The 22,249-nt window shown below is 40.3% G+C and overlaps 1 protein-coding gene across 1 annotated transcript in view; it reads left to right on the forward strand.

The window, feature by feature from the left end:
- Positions 1–22,249, forward strand: part of CALD1 (caldesmon 1) — a 184,311-nt gene that overhangs the window by 80,649 nt on the left and 81,413 nt on the right. The window contains 1 exon segment of the mRNA XM_047694157.1: positions 4,041–4,150. Coding sequence (XP_047550113.1) covers positions 4,080–4,150 — 71 coding nt within the window. The 5' untranslated portion in view covers positions 4,041–4,079.

Here is a 22,249-nt window from a genome sequence, read left to right on the forward strand (position 1 = left end):
CCCTCTCACTAAGCTGTTCCATCTCTCTCTCTCAGCTCTGCCCTCTACCTTCTCCAGGCATTCTCCCTGTGTCTTTACATTGTCTTCTCTCTGTGTATGTCTGCTCCTGTGTCCAGATTTCCCTTCTCTATGAGAACACTAACAATATCAGATTAGGGCCCACTCATCTTAGCTTGACTTACATCTACAAAGGCACTCTTTCCAAATAAAGTCACATTCTGAGGCCTTAGGTCTTCAGTATATTTTTTAGGGGGGCGGGTTACACAATTCAGTATGAATATAAAAGAGACTGGGCAGGGGAGAGGAAAGGATAGGAACTCTGTATTTTCTGTTCATTTTGTCTTTAAACTTGAAACTATTCTGAGGAATGGTATCCATTAATTTAAAAAAAAAAGTAAGAAAAAAATAACCCAACACAGTGTACATATTCAATAAACGTTAGAGACTTCTGGATGCTGCATTAACTTATCCAGTGTCCCTGACACAATAGATTTTATTCTTGATGCATTCCAAGATGAGCAGTAACATTGCCCGAAGATCCCAAGGCCTTCCCCAACCCATTCACTGTTCAGTTTGTGATGATTTGAAGGTAGATAGGACTTAGCTTTCTCCCTGGCTTCTCCTCATAATAACTGAGTGGTAGATTAGAAAGCTGTCTGCTCACAATGTTCTTCTGCCCTTAACTGGATTTTGTGGTGGCATTACCAGAAGGAAAGGGCTGCGTGTTAACTGATTTGGAATCGGTAACACTGACTTATTTCTTAATTACAGCAGCATAGATTGTGCCCTGTCTTAAGAAAATCTAGTTTTTGGGGGCGCCTGGGTGGCTCAGTGGGTTAAAGCCTCTGCCTTGGGCTCAGGTCATGATTCCAGGGTCCTGGGATTGATTCCTGCATCGGGCTCTCTGCTCAGCAGGGAGCCTGCTTCCTCCTCTCTCTCTCTCTCTCTCTCTCTCTCTGCCTGCCTCTCTGCCTACTTGTGATCTCTGTCAAATAAATAAATAAAATCTTAAAAAAAAAAAAATCTAGTATTTGGGAGCCCATATTGAAAAGACACAGGTATCCTAGGTAATGATTCATTAGCAGAAGTCATGTCGGAGTCTTTTCAGTAGCATGACTACAATCCTCCCTTACAATACAAAAATTTAGATTTTTCTCATAAAACTTTCAAGAACCCATCTGTCACATTCATGGGTATATACCTTCCCCAGCGTACACTTCTCTTCAGGCTAACCTGACCATTTGTGACCCTATAGAGCTCCACAGTTTACAGAATCTCTTTGCCTTGACACTTCATCACCTCATTGGTTTTGACAGTTTGTTTTCCAACCAGTGTTGCTGGAAGAGACTCAGCATTGACTGAGGGTAGGGAAGGAAATGAGAGATTAGGAGCTGGGGACGTGGAAGCCTCTGCTCCCCAGTAAAGGGGGGAAAATCACTTAGAGTCTCCCCAGACATGGCTCGCCTTAATAGGACAGTGCTAGAGAAGTTCGGAGGAGCTCTGTGGGATAAGAGTGTGATGATTAAGGAAGACCTTCAGCCCCAACCTGGTGGGAGAGCAACTGAGAACCATTTTCATAAGCATACACACCTTCCCTCCCCTGCACAACCTCATACACCCTAATGGAGGGTCCTACCTCCATTATGCACGTGTGCACTCTCCTCTCCCTCAGATGCTCTTGCCACATGTCCACAAACTGTAACCCAGAAAGGTACATGTCTGCGTAGATTCATCCAACAGTGACCCCCTCTCCCACCCCTAGTGCCCCACGTACATGCTCCGCAGCTTTCACATGAATAAATGGGCAGATAGACTTTGTCTATGGCTGGGAAAGAAAATAAAAAGCTCCCAAGTAAGTACTAAAAGGTAAGGAGTAGGTGGAGACAATGGGTAGCTGAAGAAGAAATTGCGTGGGGAGAGAGCTGGGGAGGGCGGGCAGCCAAAGGGACCACGTGCTCTTACTCAGTCTCCCCGCCCTGTGAGCACTCCGAGACATGGCTAGGCTCTGGCAACCGTGCGTGTCCCCAGCCTGCTTGGGGGTACTGACTTCGCTGCTGTTAGCACCTGCACACCCGTGTAGCCTGGGGAACTCAAGGCATGGCTACTAACGAAGCAGGCCACAGGCCCACGGAGCTTGGGGGAGGAAGGAGCAGAGGGTTTCGAGGATGCTTTTCAAGCTACTTGGATAAATTAAGAAAAGTGAAATTGTTTACTTACAGACAGACCTCTTTCTCCTATTTCTGTTGGCTGTTGCTATAGTTATCAGCCAAGTGGTTCGTCTACAACAAAAGACTGCGCGGAAAAAGGGATGAGAAGAGTTTACTCTCTCCCTGCACCTGGCATTCAAGTCCCCGAAGTTCAGTCCCACTGCCCATAGGGCCCTTCTCTTCCTGCACTGCACTCAGAATAGGAGCCCACCTGGGGGTGGGGCCGGGGGTGGGGTGGGGAGTCACACACCCCACCACCACCACAACCTCTCAAGGAATGCTCAAATCACTTATTGTCCATTCTGCTAACTATGGAGAGATTAAGCTGGAAAACGAAGAGATATTTATGGTTGATGAAATAGTAACGGAAAATGGTTTCTTTACTTCATAACCAGCAAAGTACTTAGAAAGTACTCTTGTTAAGAGTAAGATAGAGAAACACCTTCAAATTTTAAAATTCCCAATAAACATCAAAATTCAAATTTCTTAAAGATTTATAAGCAGTATAAATAATACCCTGAGGGATAAGAAAGGGGGAAAATGCAAACATTGCGTAGTTGTGTTTTTGTTGGCAGAGATTTTATTTTTGTTTCTGTGAGTTTTTTTCAGGGGAAAAATGCTTGAAAAATTAAAGAATCTGACAATTCATTTAGGATCCTTTCTGAGCCTGGCTTCAAAATCCAAGTTTTGCTTTTTGTATCCGTCAAGCAAAATCTCATTAGCTTATGGCTTTACGTTTTGCACAGCTCCTTATTTTCCTACGCAGGGCAAATGGCTCGTCTCATGTGCACAGAAAGGGCTGGAAAATATTTTTTGTGATCTGAGTGCAGCGGAGAGTCTAGGATTCCAGAGGAAGTGGAGGCCTCCCGCTCCACACAGGAAACAATCTTCAAGCAGGCCTTAAATGCCAGATTCCAGGCCGAGTTTAACTAACCACTGACAGCTCTGTAAACAAAGCAAGGACAAAAAGAGCCCGCTTCCCCTTTTCTGGTAGTCATTTTGGGTTTGGGGGCTGCAGGGGAATTCTGGAATCCTTGGCTTCATGGCACAGGAGCGCAAGGGAAGCGAGCTCCTCAGTTGAAGATCTGGAAAGGGAAGATCTTTCTGGGATTAAAACCATCTCGAAGGAGGTAGGAGAGGATAAAATGGTTGGGTCATGATGAGCCGGGACTTTGGAGCTCTGAAAACAGCTTGATCATCTGCAACTGCTTTTTAAAATGCTGCTGACTTACGTTTATTCATGGTATTATTGCTGTGGTCTTTTTTTTTTTTTATCATTCTGATATTAATATTCTTTCAGAATTGCAAATTATGCCTGGATACTTCTATTATTTTATTACTATTTTCATTCTTCTCCTTTTCCTTTTCTCTTAGTACCTACATATTCCTTTTTGCGCCACTTTTCTTTTTTTCACTCTTTCTCTTTTCCTCTTTCTTTGTTCACTTTTTCATAACATTTGTCTGTGGCTCAGAAAGTTACAAAGAACAAAATCATTCAGTAGCTCTTAAGTGTTCTTACCAGGATTTCAAATCTTCAAAGTCTCTCTGTCTCCTGAGGTTTTTACTTATTGATTTTTAACTGTAATCCTGGGATCTTTACTTATTTGTCTCTAATAAGTAAGTTTCATGAATGAGACTGAATTTAGCACATGAAGGACTTAGCTCGGGAGCCAGAAATTGGTCACTAGCCACCTTGCCAGCCTTCTTAGGTGTTTTTCTTCAGAGTAAAGAAGAAGAGAGAGGGTGAAGAAATGGCAGGGGGCCAAAGCTGAAAGTGATTCATGGGAAACACTTTGATTCATCTGTGATATTGACCTACCTCCTCCCTGTTAGGTCCAGATTCTCCCGTCTCCCTAGACCTGAAGCCACACCATGGATGATTTTGAACGTCGCAGAGAACTCAGGAGGCAAAAGCGGGAAGAGATGCGTCTGGAAGCAGAAAGGTAAGGATCTAAGTTGGACAGTATTTGTATTCTCTTACTAATAGTGCTGGTTTCGGGCTCCAAAGATCATCACTCTGAAGGGCCAAATATATTGCACACTGAACTGTTTGCCAAAGTAGTTTTGGAAAATTTTCCTGTTTATGACTCTAAATGCTATGTAAAAAAAAGAAAACCAACATCAAGGAAAAAAGAGATTCTAGAGGAAGCAAATAGTTGCATTAAGTCAGAGCCTACACTGGAATTTTTGAATAACAAAGGCAATGTGTAGATAAAAGTTTTAAAAGCAGTTATAATGTTGAAATGACAGGAAAAATGACAGATGCTGGCTATTGAAACCAACTAGAAAATGGGAGTCTTTGGTCTAAAAATATAAAGGCTATAAGACCCAGATGGATCTTGTGACAAATTTTTATTCTTACTAGAAAAGTAACTAAATCCAGTAATCCACATATTAAAGGTTAATAGTTAATGGAGATTCTGAGTCTAGTTGAAAGCTGTTGTGTTGTTTGAGGCCTCTGTTGTGGTGACTTCAAGGACAGGTTGGGGCAGTAAAGCAATGACATACGAGGTATGGGGCATAAATGCATCTTGTAAAATTTAGGCCTCAGGGCAAAGGACATATAATGTGGCTTAAATCAGACAGAGTAGGCATTCTTGGGTGTACCTGGCCAGAGAGAAGTATTTTATTTCAGGGAGAAACCACATGTAAATGGAGATTCTCTCCAGGCATTTGGAGATAGAAATGTTCTATCTTTGTTCAGAAAGGGAAAGAAATGATTATTAGAGGATAAGTTTGGAAACACCCAGTGTGGGATGGCAAGTGGACAGTAGTGATAATGTCAAGAAAGCAAGAGTAGGGAGAGTGAGAGGTCATAAAGACGTAACAGAAGCCATCAGAGGAGACAAAAGTGTCAAGGAGATGGGGAGAACTAAAGAGAGCATCCATGCTGAGTGGCTATCACCATCTTACAGGCAATTCCGAGCCCAGGGGGACATACCTCTTACTCTCCCCAGTGATGTGTTACATGGCCTCGATCCAACTGAAAGTCAATGGAATACCTTGACCCAACAAATATTTATTAAGCACCAACCAAATTTCCATGTCTGTGCTAGGGACAGGGGAAGCAGTGATGAGATACACATACGTGTGCTTCTGCTTGTATGTCCCTCATGGATTTCTAGGAAACCAACATATAGCAAGATCAACAAACAGACCAGGCCAGAGTCTGGAGCTAGAGGGACTCAGGAATGAGGACAGGAAATTGGGCATCAGGCTAGATCAGTATCTTCAGCATCTTTGCTTTCTAGGTGAGTGGGGAGATGGGAAATCGATGTGCAAGGAGCGCTAATACCAAATTGCTGTGATTTCAAATACTCTAATTATAGCGAACAAACTCGGTTTCCTTAGAACCAGAATTTTGCCTGAGAATTTTCCACATATCTACATGGTTCATCCCTTCCAGTTTTTTGTTTTGTGTACAAAGACATATCTTCCTTTAAAGTCAGTCATTAAAGGAATGTACTCAGTGAAGCTTAGTTAGATACCCTTAATAATCTAAAGTAAATTTATGCAAATTTATCCTAATTGGGGTATTATGTTCCATCTGATTCTTTTTCTTAATTTTTTTCCCAAAGGAGGTATTTAAGTACTTCCTTACACTTGTACTGTTTACCTTTTCATGTTTCAAGATGAACCTTCTAGGTCTGTTATTCTGTGATGTGTTCAATAAGTCCATGTTCACTCTTTAGGATTTTATAAAATCTGATCGTTTATGGGAAAGTGAAGGTCAGGTTTTATGGTCCAACCAACTTTGATGGTAAAGTTCAGGGTGTGTACAGGAAACAGATGGCCAGAGCCAGAAATCAGGGACCATCCAAATTCATGGTTTTGATCTGAAGATAAAGGACATAGAAGGCCCTGGGCAAATCCCTCTTCCTTTATCTTTAGACCTGGCTTCCTCATCTGTAGCAGGAGTCGGTTTTTCTCTAGGGGATTGGTGGTCATTTTCACATTCCTTTTGCTTTTGGTAACTTTTTTTTTTTTTTTTTTTTTTTTACTAATGGTCATGTATTACTTTATTTAAAACAATAAGGCATTTTCCATTTTGGAAAATGTGACCCTATGGCCTTACACATAATTCCCCAGGGCCAGACTGGAGAAGACCTAAATGGCCTTTGGATTTAGGGAACTAAAAGAAAGGACTCAACCCAGACCAGGAGTGCTGGTGGTATAAATTAGCAAAAATAGAGTGGCCTCAAGGCTCAGAGCTGCAGATTCATTCATTCACACTTCCCATAAATTTTTGGTGGGCATCTACTCTGTTCTAAACCCTATTTTGGGCACTGAGGGTAAACCAGCAGAATGACAGAATTGGGAAAAGTATGCTTCATGCTTTTCAACCTGTCAAAACCAAGTGATGATCAAGACACTACATATTATATCCTCAAGTATAATTTATACCCCGATACTCCTTGAAAAGTATTAAAGATGGCTTGTACCCTTTGTATGCTATACCCCTGCAGACAGTGTGGGGAAAGGGACACCATAGAGAAGAGAAAGTCTATTGACTTCCACTGCCTGCACACAAAGACTCTCCAGATAAAAATACCCTGTTATTTCAAGTAGTTGTTATTGGGCTTGATGAGCAGGTGCAGTTCAGCTTTGCAGTGATAAATAATTGAAAACTTGTACTTTCGCCAGATGTTATAACCACAAATTAAAACAACCCAGATTCTTACACATTTCATTCTTCAGAATAAATTTAAAAGATTATTTAAAAAGCTAACCGTACATTTTTTGCCTTGCTGGCTCTCAAGGGTTTGGGACCGGAATGCTGTCACTGCATCATGCTGCCCCAGGACCGTCGTACACCCACCTCGCTCTTCTGGTTCTCATCTGGTCTCTTTGAAATCATGTGGCTTTCCACAGCCTGACTATGAGCCTAGTTCATCAAACACATCCTTCCCTTCTTTGTCCTGCCCTTAGCCTGCGCATCTTTTTGTCACTCAGCTTGTCCTTGTCCTACATTTGGCGATCATTCTTGAGTCCTTAAGATGAGGACTTTAGATTTGGTAGAAGGAAGTACTTCATTTCGTCATCAAAAAAAAAAAAATGTATAGACTCTTTATAAAGCGCAAGATATTACACTGAATCACAGGGATAAGTGGTCCCAGTCCAAGCAGTGTCTCAATAGTCACAAAGCTCATATCCTTGGTGGATTAGTAACTTCAGAGCAATCTTGAGCAAAAAGGGGCAAAAACATTTCAATAGACAAAATATATTGAACAAGGAATCAGTGAAAATTCTGAGTGCATTGTTTCTAAGTAAAAGATACTATTTGTACACACCTCAAATTAAACTGTATTTTTAAAGAATAATAGTTTTGCTCTTTATTATTTTTCATCTATATCATGAGATTTAAAAAAATTAATGGGTTTATTCTGCTTCCCTTCCTATATCTATCTTTTATTTCAGTCCCTCTCTGCCTTTGTCTCTGTGTTTCTCAGTGAGTCTTAAATGTGTTTCCCGCTGGCCTGTGTGCATCTTCACTAACCCTTGACTTGTGTGTTTCCATTTCTTCTCCCATCTGCATACCTAATCCATCTTACCCTGGATGATTTATGCAGGTGCTTTTGTATCATCAGGGCATACATACATTTCAAGGGGGAAAATGTAGGGGAAGAGGAAATATTTTCGAAGGGGTCAAATTCAGCTCTTTTCCTGCTCAAGTAGAAAGTAGAAGTAGAGGGGCGCCTGGGTGGCTCAGTGGGTTAAGCCACTGCCTTCGGCTCAGGTCATGATCTCAGAGTCCTGGGATCGAGCCCTGCATCGGGCTCTCTGCTCAGCAGGGAGTCTGCTTCCTCCTCTCTCTCTGCCTGCCTCTCTGCCTGCTTGTGATCTCTCTGTCAAATAAATAAATAAAATCTTTAAAAAAAAAAAAAAAGTAGAAGTAGAAAAAAATGCTGGGCCTTTCAAATGTATCTGGCAAAGATGGACTGATTACAGCACCAGCAGTAGGTATGTCTGAGTAGAACATATATGTCCTATATAAATGAAGCACACAAGAAGGCATTAGCAGTGGGAGACAGTAGAGCTTAGCAGTTGGGGGTGTGCCTGTGCTTTCAAATCCCAGGTCTGCCGCTTAATTAGCTACATGAGCTTAAAAATTATTCAGTATTTCTAACTTTGTTTTCTCCTCTATTGAATGGGGGACATAATATTCACCTTATAGCGCGGGAAAACAAAGAGGTAATACATGGAGGTATTAACACAGTACTAATCATCTAGTATTTATTACTTAACCGCTTCCTGAATGATCATTTTTGTCTATTGAGTGTTATTCAATAAGCATCTCTATTAATTATTACTATAGTTATCTAATTTGATTCTCAAAACACACAATTAAAGATACTGTTTTACATTTACCATAAAACAGAACAAAATAAAAAATATGAAGCTTTTCTTTCTGTACTCCTCAGAGGCTCCAAGAACCTTAGGCAAGATGAAGAGCAGGAATTTGCTACTTAGTGATGAATTTCGAGTGAAGGTGATGGGTATCAGGGCTTGAGGAGGGACTGCTAGATGGTGATGTCTCAGCCAGAAAAGTCGACACCAATTCAGGTGGAGTTCCTCTTTTACATGTGGCCAAAAGGGTTTTGAGCTTGCGTTTGTCTGCTGAGAAACCGGCAGTGATATTTTCTCCGTGAGGTCTTCAGTCGGTCACACTTTTCCCAGTGCTGGGCTTGTTCACACAACAAGCAGCTCTCCCACTTTTCAAGACGTGAACTCATTACATTCCCAGCTCATGCTGTCCACATCCAACATTGAGTTTCTCTTTTTGATCAGAAGAAAGGCCCCTATTGTAGAGTGGTGTTATCAGATTCAGAGGCTCAAAGACATAAATAAAGAGAATGGAAACACTCTTGCTGTTGTCATCATTCATACATTTTTATGAGCCTCTGAAATACACTGATGATTAGACATTTTGAAAGTAAATATTTTACTATAGTAGAAAAACAAACAATTTTTTTTAAATCCATTGAGTCTAAGTAGTTCCCTCCCAGGACTTGGTCACTAAAAGGTTTTTATCTGATTTAATAGTGTAGCCAATCAATGGTTACGACGCACAAACACAAAAATGCTTTTATTTACAATGCTTAGCATTGAGGTCTTAAAATTTTAAATCAGAATCTTTCAAATGCAATTTTTTGTTATTCTGTAATCAGAAAATTATTTCTCATTAGGAAATGAAATAAAACATTCCTTTGGAACTGTCTAAATTATTAGAGCATCTAAATTTGTTCAAAACTATCCTTCACCTCTCAGAAAATCAGTCACTCCAAGGGGCAAAACAAGTGTTAGGACTTGTATCTACATTTCTGCTTTGAGTTAAAAGTTTTTTTCAAGTAATTTTTTGAAAGAGATTTTAAATGATTTCTGTGAAGTTTTTATATTTATTTAATATTATTTAGGGTCAGCCCGACTTGAACGTGGGGGCACGGACAAAATGAGATGGATAATCTTCACCTGAGAGATCTTTGCTTATTTGTTTGTGTCCAGCCACATAAAGAATCAAAATATATATACATATTCATATCCTCCCTCTTGTGTTCTCTCTCACTCTAAATAGACATTACTTATTCTCTGTCAATTTATAATTGGTCAGATTATAAATGGTGAAGATGGCATACTTGAACCAGTTTCCACTAACCTAGTAAATTCCTCTGCCGCTAAAGTATCCCACTTTAAGGTGGCATGGAGCATCAAGGCTCTACCCAACATGGCAGCCATTCAATGGAACTTGAAAATCTAGATTCTTTTAAAAAATGTTTTTCAGCCTGGGGGTGGCTCAGTGGGTTAAAGCCTCTGCCTTCAGCTCAGGTCATGATCTCAGGGTCCTGGGATCGAGTCCTGCATTGGGCTTTCTGCCCAACAGGGAGCCTGCTTCCCCCTCTCTCTTTGCCTGCCTCTCTGCCTACTTGTGATCTCGGTCTGTCAAATAAATAAATAAAATCTTTTTAAAAAAATGTTTTAACATATTTTTATTCAAGAGTAATTAACGTACATTGCTTTTAGTTTCAGGTGTACAAAGAAAATCAAGATTCTTGAGGACCTCATATGCTGACTTATAACTTCCTTCTTAGGAAAATTGTGGTATATCTATATATATCTATATATGTATATAGATATATATGAGTCAGTACACTTGACATTTAAATTAGTGTATTTTTCTTATAGGCTGTGTGTGTGACACAATTTATCAGTCTTCAGTCACCTGAGGAAAGTCAGAATGATGTGTTTTTTAAGCATATGGGCGACAAAGTCTGACAGACCTGAGTTCAAATCCTGACTTTGACAACTACTAGTTGGGTGGCCTTGTGATGAATTACTTAAACATACTTTGCTTCTATTTCTTTATGTATAAAAATGGGGATAATTATTCTGCCTCATAGTCACTGTGAAGATTAGACTAGTTAACCTGTGTAGAGAAACTAACACAAAGCCTGGTGCATACTATATGCTCAATATATGTTACATGTTATTATTAAAACCATGTATTAAAACCATGAGGATTGGGGGGGGTGGTGATTAAAGCACGGGAATGGCATCCTCATGAAAAGAATAGGTGCCCTGTATAAAAGCGACCCCAGAGAACAGCCCTGCCCATCCGACCATGTGAGGACACAGCAAGAAGGCAGCTGTCTAGGAACCAGGAAGCAGAACCTCATAGATCCTGATCTTTCTGGCGCCTTGATCTTGGATTGCCCAGCCTCCAGAGATGTTCCTGTTGTTTATAAGCCACTATTAATGTTTTATATTATATATAATGTAGATATACATTATATATATATATAATATATATATTATATATTATTATATTATTATATTAATTATATAATATATTATATATATTATTATATATAATTTTACATAATGTTTTATTAATGTTTTAGTGTATCTTTGGCACAAAATATTTTGCTGAATTTGAATTTTTATTCATGTCAGTTCATTCATTATGATATGCCGCATCCTTACTGCAAAGCTTCTCTCCTGTGCTGCTCTCAGTACTTGCTAAGATGTTTCTGTTGAGGCTGGGAAAGAATTAAATCTTTTTGGGGTGCTTGGGTGGCCCAGTTGTTAGGTGTCTGCCTTTGGCTCGGCTCATGGTTCCAGGGTCCTGGGGTTGAGCCCCGCATAGGGCTTCCTGCTCAGCAAACCTGCTTCTCCCTCTCCCTTCCTGGGCTGCTCCCCTTGCTGTGCTTTGTCTCTCTCTCTGTCAAATAAATAAAATCTAAAAAAAAAAAAAAAAGAATTTAATCTTTGGTTCCAAGTAAGTCTACTGCACAAATGTAATTGCTATATGAGATTTAAAAATCACAGACTAGCCATGTGGTTAATTTTCTAATTCATTAATGATATGTTTTTTTATTTAAAACAGTCAGTGTGTAAAAACTCAGAATTTTACCTAAAGAGTTCAGTTTGGCAAAAATAGTTCTCAAATGGAAAAGAGTATCAGCCAAATTTCTCATCCAGTGTTATAAAGAAGGAACTGTCTTTGCTCATTATCAACCAAGTGCCAGCTTAAGCGGTACACTCTATTTACCTTGCATAATTTGATTGTCACAACAACCCTATGCCTTGTTTAGTCTGTTCAGGCTGAATACCATAGATTGGGTGTGGCTTATAAACAACAGGAACATCTCTGGAGGCTGGGCAGTCCAAGATAAAGGCGCCAGAAAGATCAGGATCTATGAGGTTCTGCTTCCTGGTTCCTAGACAGCTGGCTTCTTGCTGTGTCCTCACATGGTCGGATGGGCAGGGCTGTTCTCTGGGGTCGCTTTTATACAGGGCACCTATTCTTTTCATGAGGATGCCATTCCCGTGCTTTAATCACCACCCCCCCCCCCAATCCTCAGCTCTAAGTACCTTCACACTGGAGGCTAGGTGTCAACATAGGAATGCAGGGGAAGGCAACAAACATTTACCCTAGAGCAGACCCGGATATTACTGTCCCTATTTTATGGTTGAGGCATCTGGAGAGCTGAAAGTTTAAGTAACGTGTCCAACTATGTAAAGCTAGGGAGTGTAGTGCGGTTCTGCCTGCCCCAAATCTCAAAGCCTTTCTACTGTAACAGATCAATGGAATTTTTCATGTTTCAGTTTTAACTGGTTGTCTTGACTGAAGGTCCATCCTCTCTACAATGCCAGAGTAACTCCCTAAGATGGGGAAAAATCATTCAAAGCCACAAACTATAAATGAGGCTTTGGGGCCTAATTGAACTGTTCTTTATGCTTATTCAGGTGACTTGCTTGCATCTGTAGACACAGTGATTGTTTTATTTGCCCTCTAAAACTCTTCTGTGTTATTCCCATTTCACAGAAAAATAGAAACAGAGAAGATCAAGTTTTCCCCCTCAAGCCAAAGAAGGCTATTGGCATCGCTGCTCTTGGCTTTTCTTTGGATTTTTTCCCAATAAGACTATAGTCACCATTAGGATAGGGACTTAGTCACATCATCACTCATAAAAACTTACGGCTGTCACTGACCTTACAGATAATCTTCTGCAATGGAAAGTGACTTTTTCATTTTTGGGCCACACACTACTCTGAGTCTCTGATGAAAGCTGTAGACCCTCCTCCAAGAAGAATGCACACGCGTACCCACAAAACTTGGCACTTACTTCCAGTGGCATCATGGACCTCCACCCACAGACCTGCTGGGGGCCCGTGAAACACTGGGCCAAGAATCCCTGACCTAATGAATTGTAAAAGCTTCATTTTATGAAACTTGAGTATAGGGATGCTGACTTTCTCAAGATCATCCAACTAAACTGAGGCAGAGCCTTCTTTTACGTTATTCATCTCCCTGAATGAATGGAACTGTCTGGAACAAGTGCTCTGGCTATCGATTAGGACATTTGAGCATACTTCTGGAAAAGTATATATGCTGGAAAGTATTGCACGTAGAGTGGGTTTCTTTAATTTGAAAACAATTTATGAACAATATTTATTTTTTTAAAGATTTTATTTATATATTTGAGAGAGAAACAGTAAGAGAAGGAATAAAGCAGGGAGAGTGGGAGAGGGAGAACCAGGATTTCTGCTGAGCAGGGAGCCCGATGCAGGGATCGATCCAGGGACCCCGGGATCATGACCTGAGCCGAAGGCAGGCGCTTAATGACTGAGCCACCCAGGCGCCCCTATGGATAATATTTCTAAATAAAAGGAGATTAGGTCAGATTACTTCATGGGGAGATAAAATGAAAAGAAAGATAAGTGGATAGGCAGAATGAAAACAATTCATTGTTTGGAACTGGAAATCCAACTTTGCCAAGTCAAGAAGAAAAAAAAGAACCCTGTTGATTTTGCAAATAGAACTTTATCTGCCATCAATTTTGAGATTCTCCTATTTGGCATATAGGATCTTGGCAAGATTTCTTTAAACAAAGCTAAATTATGATACTAAGTTATTATGTAGGATTTCTTCATCCTTACCAGTTTCATTTAGCTATTCAAACCCCTCAAAGGATTTTTCTCATGAAATATGTAAAAGATAAGAGCGAATTTGATTCCTTAAAGAGGATTTTGTGTTTCATTATTATTACTACCATTTTTTTGAGAGGATGGGGCATATTGAAGGGAGACACAGACCTGATGCTTTCCAGAAAATAGGATCGCTCAGATTTGGGTTTGAATCTTCGCAGGGTTACCAAAGACAACCCTTAGCCTCTCTCATCGCATTTTCTCATGAGGAAAATGGCCATCATAACAGCCTTATAAGGTTTCACGTAGATTTTTAAAGCACTAGGTGGATAGATGACAGATAGATAGAGGGTAGGTAGGTAGAAAGAAACAAATAATATATATTAATATTTGACTAGTGCTCAGTAAATGTGACCTGTGTTTGCTGGTAGAGGACATGGTAAGGAAGGAGCTATCAGGAAGGAGCTATCAGGAAAGCCCTCTCCAGGTCGTATCCCCAAGAATCAATGAATATGTGCTTAGTTATCCTATTAGACAGTTTGGTCTAGTCTCCACTATGCTTCAAATCTGTTTTAGCAGCCTGCCTTGAAAGTGATGGCAGAATTATGGATATGAAGTCTCTATGCTGAAAAGAAAATCAACCTCCTGGGACGCCTGGGTGGCTCAGTTGGTTAAGCAGCTGCCTTCGGCTCAGGTCATGATCCCAAGTCCTGGGATAGAGTCCCGCATCGGGCTCCTTGCTCAGCAGGGAGCCTGCTTCTCCCTCTGCCTCTGCCTGCCATTCTGTCTGCCTGTGCTCGCTCTCTCTCCCTCTCTCTCTGACAAATAAATAAAATCTTTAAAAAGAAAAAAATCAACCTCCTTATTTCTAACAGTCTTTTTTCATTTTCCCTACTGGTTTTAAATCAAGATAAAAATACAGGATAGTTTGGTACCTAATGTAGCAAGGTCTTTATCTTAAAAAATTATATATCTAGGGGCGCCTGGGTGGCTCAGTGGGTTAAGCCGCTGCCTTCGGCTCAGGTCATGATCCCAGGTCCTGGGTTCGAGCCCCACATCGGGCTTTCTACTCAGCAGGGAGCCTGCTTCCTCCTCTCTCTCTGCCTGCCTCTCTGCCTACTTGTGATTTCTCTCTGTCAAATAAATAAATAAAATCTTTATAAAAAAAAATTATATATCTAATACTCAGTTAATCATGTATTTTAAATAGTTTTCTTTTGCCTTGTGGAATTATCACTTTATTTTTCATATTACATAATTATGGGTTCAGTAACCAAAACCCTCTCAACCATATATATAAATACTGTACTAATAATATAAAGAAAGTATGTACCCATTTTTCACAAAATAATTTTTAATCATTTTATTCTAAATTTGTGATTTTATTCATTTTAATTATGAGAAGCTGATACATGCAAAATAATATAATGTATACAGAAGTTGTAAATCATTATAATGCATGTTATAAACTTATCACTGAGCTTCACATCTAGAACATTTCCAATGCCACTGACACTTTCTACTGACCCCTCCCTAATCCCATCCCTTTGCTTCTTCATCAATAGAATTAATTAGTATCCTGAATAACTTTTTTGTTTGTTTTAGTATAGGCTCCGTACTGGGTGTGGAGCCCAACATAGGGCTTGAACTCATGGCCCTGAGATCAAGACCTGAACTGAGATCAAGAGTTGGGTGCTTAACCGACTGAACCACCCAGGTGCCCCATAATTCATTTATTTTTAAATAAAATTCTAAATAAGAAAATATGAATTAGGTGATAGTTTTTCCAGGACCCTGTGATCAGAGCATTCCAAAGATTCTCTCCAGACTCCGTTGAAGGTGTTAATGAGAGACCACAGTTCCATGAGAGTGCAAGAAGTTTGTCTTTCCGAATATACAGGATCAAAGGGGTCCCTCTGCCATGTAAGGCTGGGAACTTTGGAGAACTTTTACAGACCAAGAATTCTCTACAAAAAAGAATTTTCATCAAAATCGAATAAAAATGTAATGAAGCTTATCAAATATGTATGTTGAATCTATCTATTCTGCCCGTTGATTTTCTCACTGACCAGCCAGATACAAGAGATCTGCATTTGTAGCCTTCATCTGGCTGGGTGGGAATGGCAGACAGGAATGATTTGATTCCAGACTATTCCAAGTTCTTAGTCAAGGGAAATCTATCTCAATTGCTTTGAAGTCTTCTAGGGAAGTTCTTGACCTTTTTTTTTTTTTTTTTTTTTTTTTTAAGATTTTATTTATTTATTTATTTATTTATTTGAGAGGGAGAGAAGAGAGAAAGAGAGAGCATGGGAAGGGGGAGGGTCAGAGGGAGAAGCAGACTTCCTGGCAAGCAGGAACCCCAATGTGGGATTTGATCCCAGGACTCCAGGATCATGACCTGGGCTGAAGGCAGTCACTTAACCACCTGAGCCACCCAGGAACCCCAAGTTCTTGACCTTTATGATCCCAGAGGTCCTTAGCAGTAATACAAGAAAGTACCACTGGAGATGAGGCATGAGCATGTTGGAATGATGTAGAGGCTGTATAAGTAGATTTTCATTCATCTGTGAATGAGGTTAAAGAGGAATAATGTGCATACTTTGGGAATATTACTAGTTCTTTTCACTAGAGTGCTGTCTAGTAAGCAATGTTCGTCAACAGTTTCCTAAGAATGTAATTTTTAAAAAACTTTGGAAACATTCACTTATTTCTAAGTTTAATTTGCTAATTATAAATCATTTTCATGTATGCAGGTGTTAAACAAGTTTTTAATGTTTTCTTAGCCTAGTGGTAGTCAGCACGTATACTCAAACATATTTTCAAAACTGAATTTCTTTTTTTTTTTAAGGTTTTATTTATTTATTTGACAGAAACGCAGTGAGAGAGGAAACACAAGCAGGAGGAGTTGGAGAGGGAAGCAGACTCTTTGCCAAGCAGGGAGCCCAACTCGATGCGGGTCTAGCCCAGTACGGGGCTTGATCCCAGGACTCCGGGATCATGTCCCAAGCCATAGGCAGACGCTTAACGACTAAGCCACCCAGGCACCCCAAAACTGAATTTCTTTTAAAATATTCTATGGGCGCCTGGGTGGCTCAGTGGGTTAAAGCCTGTGCCTTAGGCTCAGGTCATGATCTCAGGGTCCTGGGATCAAGCCTTGCATCGGGCTCTCTGCTCAGCAGGGAGCCTGCTTCTTCCTCTCTCTCTGCCTGCCTCTCTGCCTACTTGTGATCTCTGTCTGTCAAATAAATAAATAAATAAAATATTTTTTTAAAAAAACAAATAAATAAAATATTCTAGAATCTATGCTGGCCTTTCTTCCAATTAGTCTAAATTAGTAAGATCTGACCTTGCATTTGAGATTAGTACCAATGGACTAAGTCAAAATGTGAGAGCTTATTTTCCATTTTAATAACTCCCTGCATCACATACAGTTCCTTTGTTGGAATAAAAATCTTGGTAAAAGTACACATCAGCCACTATAAATAGCACCAATGAGCCTGTACATTCAGGAGAGTCTCCGGAGAGTGTATTTTAAACTGCACGTTGTTTAGAATAGGAAATTCTTCCAATATTCATATTTTCCACTGTGGGTGACATGGACGATCCTGTATCACATCTTCACAAGCTTCCATTTTCCTATACCATTTAGGAAGACAACTGATAAGTTTCCAGATGATTTCTCAATATGTGCTATTTATTTGCCTAAGGTTAACCTGCCTTTCACTGTCCATTGCGAATATTGCATACTTAGGGGCTGTCCAGATGAAAACTAGGTAACCCCCAGATCTGGCACCAGCAACGAGTTAATGAAAGGGTCCTTTCTTTCTGGAGTTCATAGCTCTGCTGTGCCTATTTAGAAAAATAGCAGGCAACCCATTTTTGATTCCCAAAGAAAACCTTGCACTATTGGTAGGTCTTTCTGGGGAACTCAAGAGACCAGTGTGGAAAATAAGTGGGCAGGAAGTGAATATACAGACGAGCAGGATGAGGTGATGGGGTGTCGTGCTGGTTCAAAGACAAGCAGCCTCGGCAGGTGTAATGGCACAGGCATCTTCCCCAAGTCACTGTTGGCAATGCTACTAGTTGTATACCTCTGCCCACTCCTTCCTTGAACAGTCCTTCTGTTTCTCTCACCAGCTCTTGTGTAAATCTTGATTTTGTGTGTGTGTGTGTGTGTGTGTGTGTGTGTGGCCCTTTTGGGAGATCTAATATCCCCTCACCATTTCTCCTCTCTCTCTTTCTTTTTTAATGACTTTATTTATTTATGTAACAGACAGAGATTACAAGTTGGCAGAGAGGTGGGGGGTGCCACGGGGAAGCCTACTCCCTGCCGAGCAGAGAGCCCGATGAAGGGCGCGATCCTATGACCCTGGGATCATGACCTGAGCTGAAGGCAGGAGGCTTTAACCCACTGAGGCACCCACGCGCCCCTCTCCTCTCTTGATGAAGAAGAAGATGAGAAGCTACTGTTGAAGGGCCTTGGACAAAAACTGTGGTCTAGAAAGAGTTGATACCTGATGCCCTTCCTCCCTGCTCTTCCCCTTTTAAGAGCCCATAACTCTTCCTACCCAACCATGAAAGCCAAATATCCCAAATATGTGTCTGCTTTCCGAGCCAGCATCCTCAGAGTATATCCTGGCTGCCGGGAGAGTCTCAGGGCCACAAAAGCTCCAGGGCTGACAAACCCAACAGAGTGAAGTTCTGTAAAACTTAGGGCCGAGGCAGGATGGAAATTCCTAATGCTCTCGTATCTAAGTGCCTCGCATCCCAGGAACCTGCCTATAAATTCTCCCTCATTGTGGGATTTGTCAGAGCTGTGGAAGAGATGAACCGGGGAGGCATAGCCTGCAGGAAGAAGCTGGTTTTCCCTGAGAACGCCTCCTGAGTGCAATTACTGCTAGGAGGCATATTCTTGTCTCCCATTGGGTTCTATGGTCAGAAATTAAGACTCTCTGTTCTACGTTCTTGGAAAAGAGTTTGCAAATCCAGATCACTAGACCCGGACTTGCCAGGTAACGTGTCAAAGAGCATGCAGTCAGTGGCTGGGCCAGATCTGGAAACTGTCATTTATTCCAACTCCGGTACTTGTTCCTCTGCATTTGGCTGTGCCCAACCCATACAAGTGCCTCTGACTGCACAAAATTACCTTTTAGATCAAGGGTAAAAGAAGACACTGGATAAAACTAGCAGATCTGGACTTCCTCACCTGTCAAACAGAACTAGCCCTCCTCAGGGTGGCTGAGAATATCAAATGAGATAGGAACAGATGCCATAAAAAACATGTAGGGTGGTTCACATGACATGTTTCTTATGTAGAGGGGCCTGTATGATTCATTAAATCGGATTTGCTTCTATTTCACTCTCTGTTGAGTTGCAAGTTTCATTCTGATCATATACTGGGTTCCAAAGGAATTTTCATACTTCATGCTTGGCTATCTTCTGTGATATGACTGGCCCTCAGGCATTCTAGGCTTCCAAAAATCAGACACAGAGAAAATGCTGTAAAATGTTACCTGTCATTTTCTCTAGAGCCCATCGCTCTGGAGAGGGCTAAGGACCTCAACTGCAGATTGGATAAAGCCAAGCCATTTTATCTGCCCTTTCCTTTAGTCATGAATTAAGGAGAAAATTCAGAAGATTTAAAATGATGGCTTTATCCCAATCAAAATTAAGCTGTGCTGTCTGTGGGTTATTTACTTGTCTGGTTTTGCATCTAACTTAGCAAAGATCTTCAGGCTCAGCGGGATTCTATGCTCTTCCACACCACTGTCTTTTCCCTCCTGAACCTCTTGTAACTGCTGAACTCTTACTCAGCCAAAAGGCCCAGCTTGACTATCATCCTCTGGAAAACATCTTCCCAGAGGTCCCCTGTCAAAGTGACTGATTTCCCACCTTGAGTCGCCCATGGCTCTTTAAATGTATATTGATTATGGTCTTGTATTATTATTAACATTGGTTATATTAATTATTACTATTTTTATTTTAACTATTTTTATATGCTTATTTGTTCATAGGTCTGTTTTACCCCACCAAATTAAGAACTCTGGATTAAAAACTATATCTTACTTTTATTTCCCCAAAGACCAGTATGCAATATGAATAAACGAAGGAGCGAATGGCTACTTCAGTTCACAGCTGTGTGCCAAGGCAGAATCTTGCTCACTTTGCCAAGATGTTTATAGGGGGCAGAAACGTTAGTGATCTTTGTGATGTTCCCCAAATACTGACACCATCCATGTCTTCCTTGGGGTTCTATCACTCCCTTGTTGTGCCACTGGAATTTTGACTCCCTCTTTTCTCTAGAGATATGAAGAAACTCATCTCATGGGCTTCTCTGATTACTAAGGATAATTGAACCGCTACCTCATAAACTTTTGACCGTTATGCTTATTCAGTTGCCTCATGGAGGCAAATGATATTAATGTGGTAAGAACCAATTCCCTTTAGTAGGCCTATTTGCTCTGGCACTCAAACCCTTTAGTATTATTTGCAATTAATATTTGCATTGTCAGACCAGATAATTATCAAATTACAAGCTTCCTACCAAACCTTAAGGAGTCCAACAGTGAACAAACTATATAACCCCCAAATTTTTCTAATGGAAGACCAAGTCTGTTGTCTGAGTAACCTTCGGTTAATCCCAGGAGGATGGGCCAAAGTAGATGAGGGGTAGGACCAACCTTAGGCTAGCATTCATCATTACTCTTTCTGAAGTAAAGAGTATTTAACATGCAAATTAAATCTCAAGATTGGACTCTAAATAGCAGATTGTTTTCCAGTATTAGACTGTAGTAATGAACCAAGAAACAAAAGAATAAAGAAATACATGAGAGTTCATTTATCCAAGCAAGATATGGGGGGGTTAATTTTATTTTCAGTGAAATAGGGTATTTTTTGTTTTAATAAATACATACACCTCAAAAAATATGATTCAGAAGAAAGGGGGGAGGGGTTATAAATAACTATTAGTTGAAACTCTAGATCAGGATTCAGATTAATTCAGTTCACATTGACTATGATACAACACATTCTACATGAGGCACTAAGTTTCTTCATTATAAAAGTATGCCTTTTGGTTAATTTGTTAACATAAAATTTACAATTAGGATAAAGTTAGTGCATTGAAATAGCCCAGGACATATAATACCCAAAGTACCATAGCACACCCTCAAAACTGTATCTTTTCATTTTTAATTTCATTTTTAATTCTTAGAGCCACTGAAAAAAAGTTAGAAGGAAAGATAATTTGAAGTTATCCTAGAAAGACTCTGAATTCTGAAATACCTAGGAGGATCTTAAATTACATCAGCACTCTCTACTCTGCAATATAGTTTAGAAAGCTGGATGTGTATTTCAGATCATTGGCTCTCAAATTTAAAATGTCTGTCTGCTATTTTTTGTATGAGTGTTATCTATTTTCTTTTCTTTGTTGTCTTCATGAGGTCTTAAAATTAAAAAGCTTCCCAGATGGATTTTGGCTTTTAAATGAGAAAAATGAATATGCTTTTTTATTAAATGTTTTCACTGAAAAAACCTGCCTGGTTCTATTCTATAATTAATGAACAAAAAAAAGAGCTCCATTTGCTTTTCCTGCCTTGATCCTAATGATAGCTTGATTTCATTGCTCAATAACTTCAAAGTAAAATAGCATCTTAAAGCTGAAAAGCTTTCCTCCTAGTCTATTTCTAATCTCCTCTCTCAAGCTGCCACCATAAAGTCATGCAAGAGTTCTACAAAAGACAATTTCTGATAATAAATTCAACACATAAGTGTTGAATTGCAGTAGGTCACCCAGATGTAAGCAAGTGTAAGCTAACTGTAATCTACTGTCTTCGTCATTTGGGGCTGCTGTAAGAGAATATCATAGACCGGATAGCTTAAACAACAGACATTTATTTCTTGCAATTCTGGAGGCTGAGAAATCCAAGATCAAGGTGCCAGCAGATCCGTTATCTAGCAAAGGCCCACTGCCTAATTTGTAGTTGGCCGTTTTCTTGTTGTATCCTCATTTGGTGGAGAAAAAAAGCAAGTTGCCTTGTGTCTTTTCTTAAAAGGGCATTAATCCCACTTGTGAGGACCTCACTTTCATGACTTCTAATTACCTCCCAGAGTCCCCACCTCCTTATACCATCCCTGGGGGGAGGGGTTAGAATTTCAACATATAAATTTTTCAAGGACAAGAATATTCAGTCTAAATCATCTCTGTGTTAGCAAGTCTGAACAAAGAATGGGCCAGTGGAAGAGGTTTGCATGAATACCAGTCCAAGACCAGGGTTGGTGGTGGCATCTGGGACTATCCAGATGAGATAGACAGAATCTCAGGGTTTGTTCAGTCTTGTGACATGAGAAGTATTCTTTCCATTGAGGGAGGTATTTCCTCACGTCTTCCCTTGGCTTGGGTAAAATATTCCTCATGACAGTTTTGCCTCCCTTTGCTCTGACTTCACCCTCATGAAGCATTCTCTGGGGACTGTGAAACTTCCTGATATTATGCCTTTGGGGATTGGTGGGAATATGAGAGCTCTCCAGGCACTAAAGAGGGAGGTCATTCATTCCCTTAACTAATTGGCATTCATTAGCATTCTGATGTACATACACATCAGTGCCTTGTGAGT

The sequence above is a fragment of the Lutra lutra genome, chromosome 11 (genome assembly GCF_902655055.1).
Source record: "Lutra lutra chromosome 11, mLutLut1.2, whole genome shotgun sequence".
NCBI classification, from domain to species: domain Eukaryota; kingdom Metazoa; phylum Chordata; class Mammalia; order Carnivora; family Mustelidae; genus Lutra; species Lutra lutra.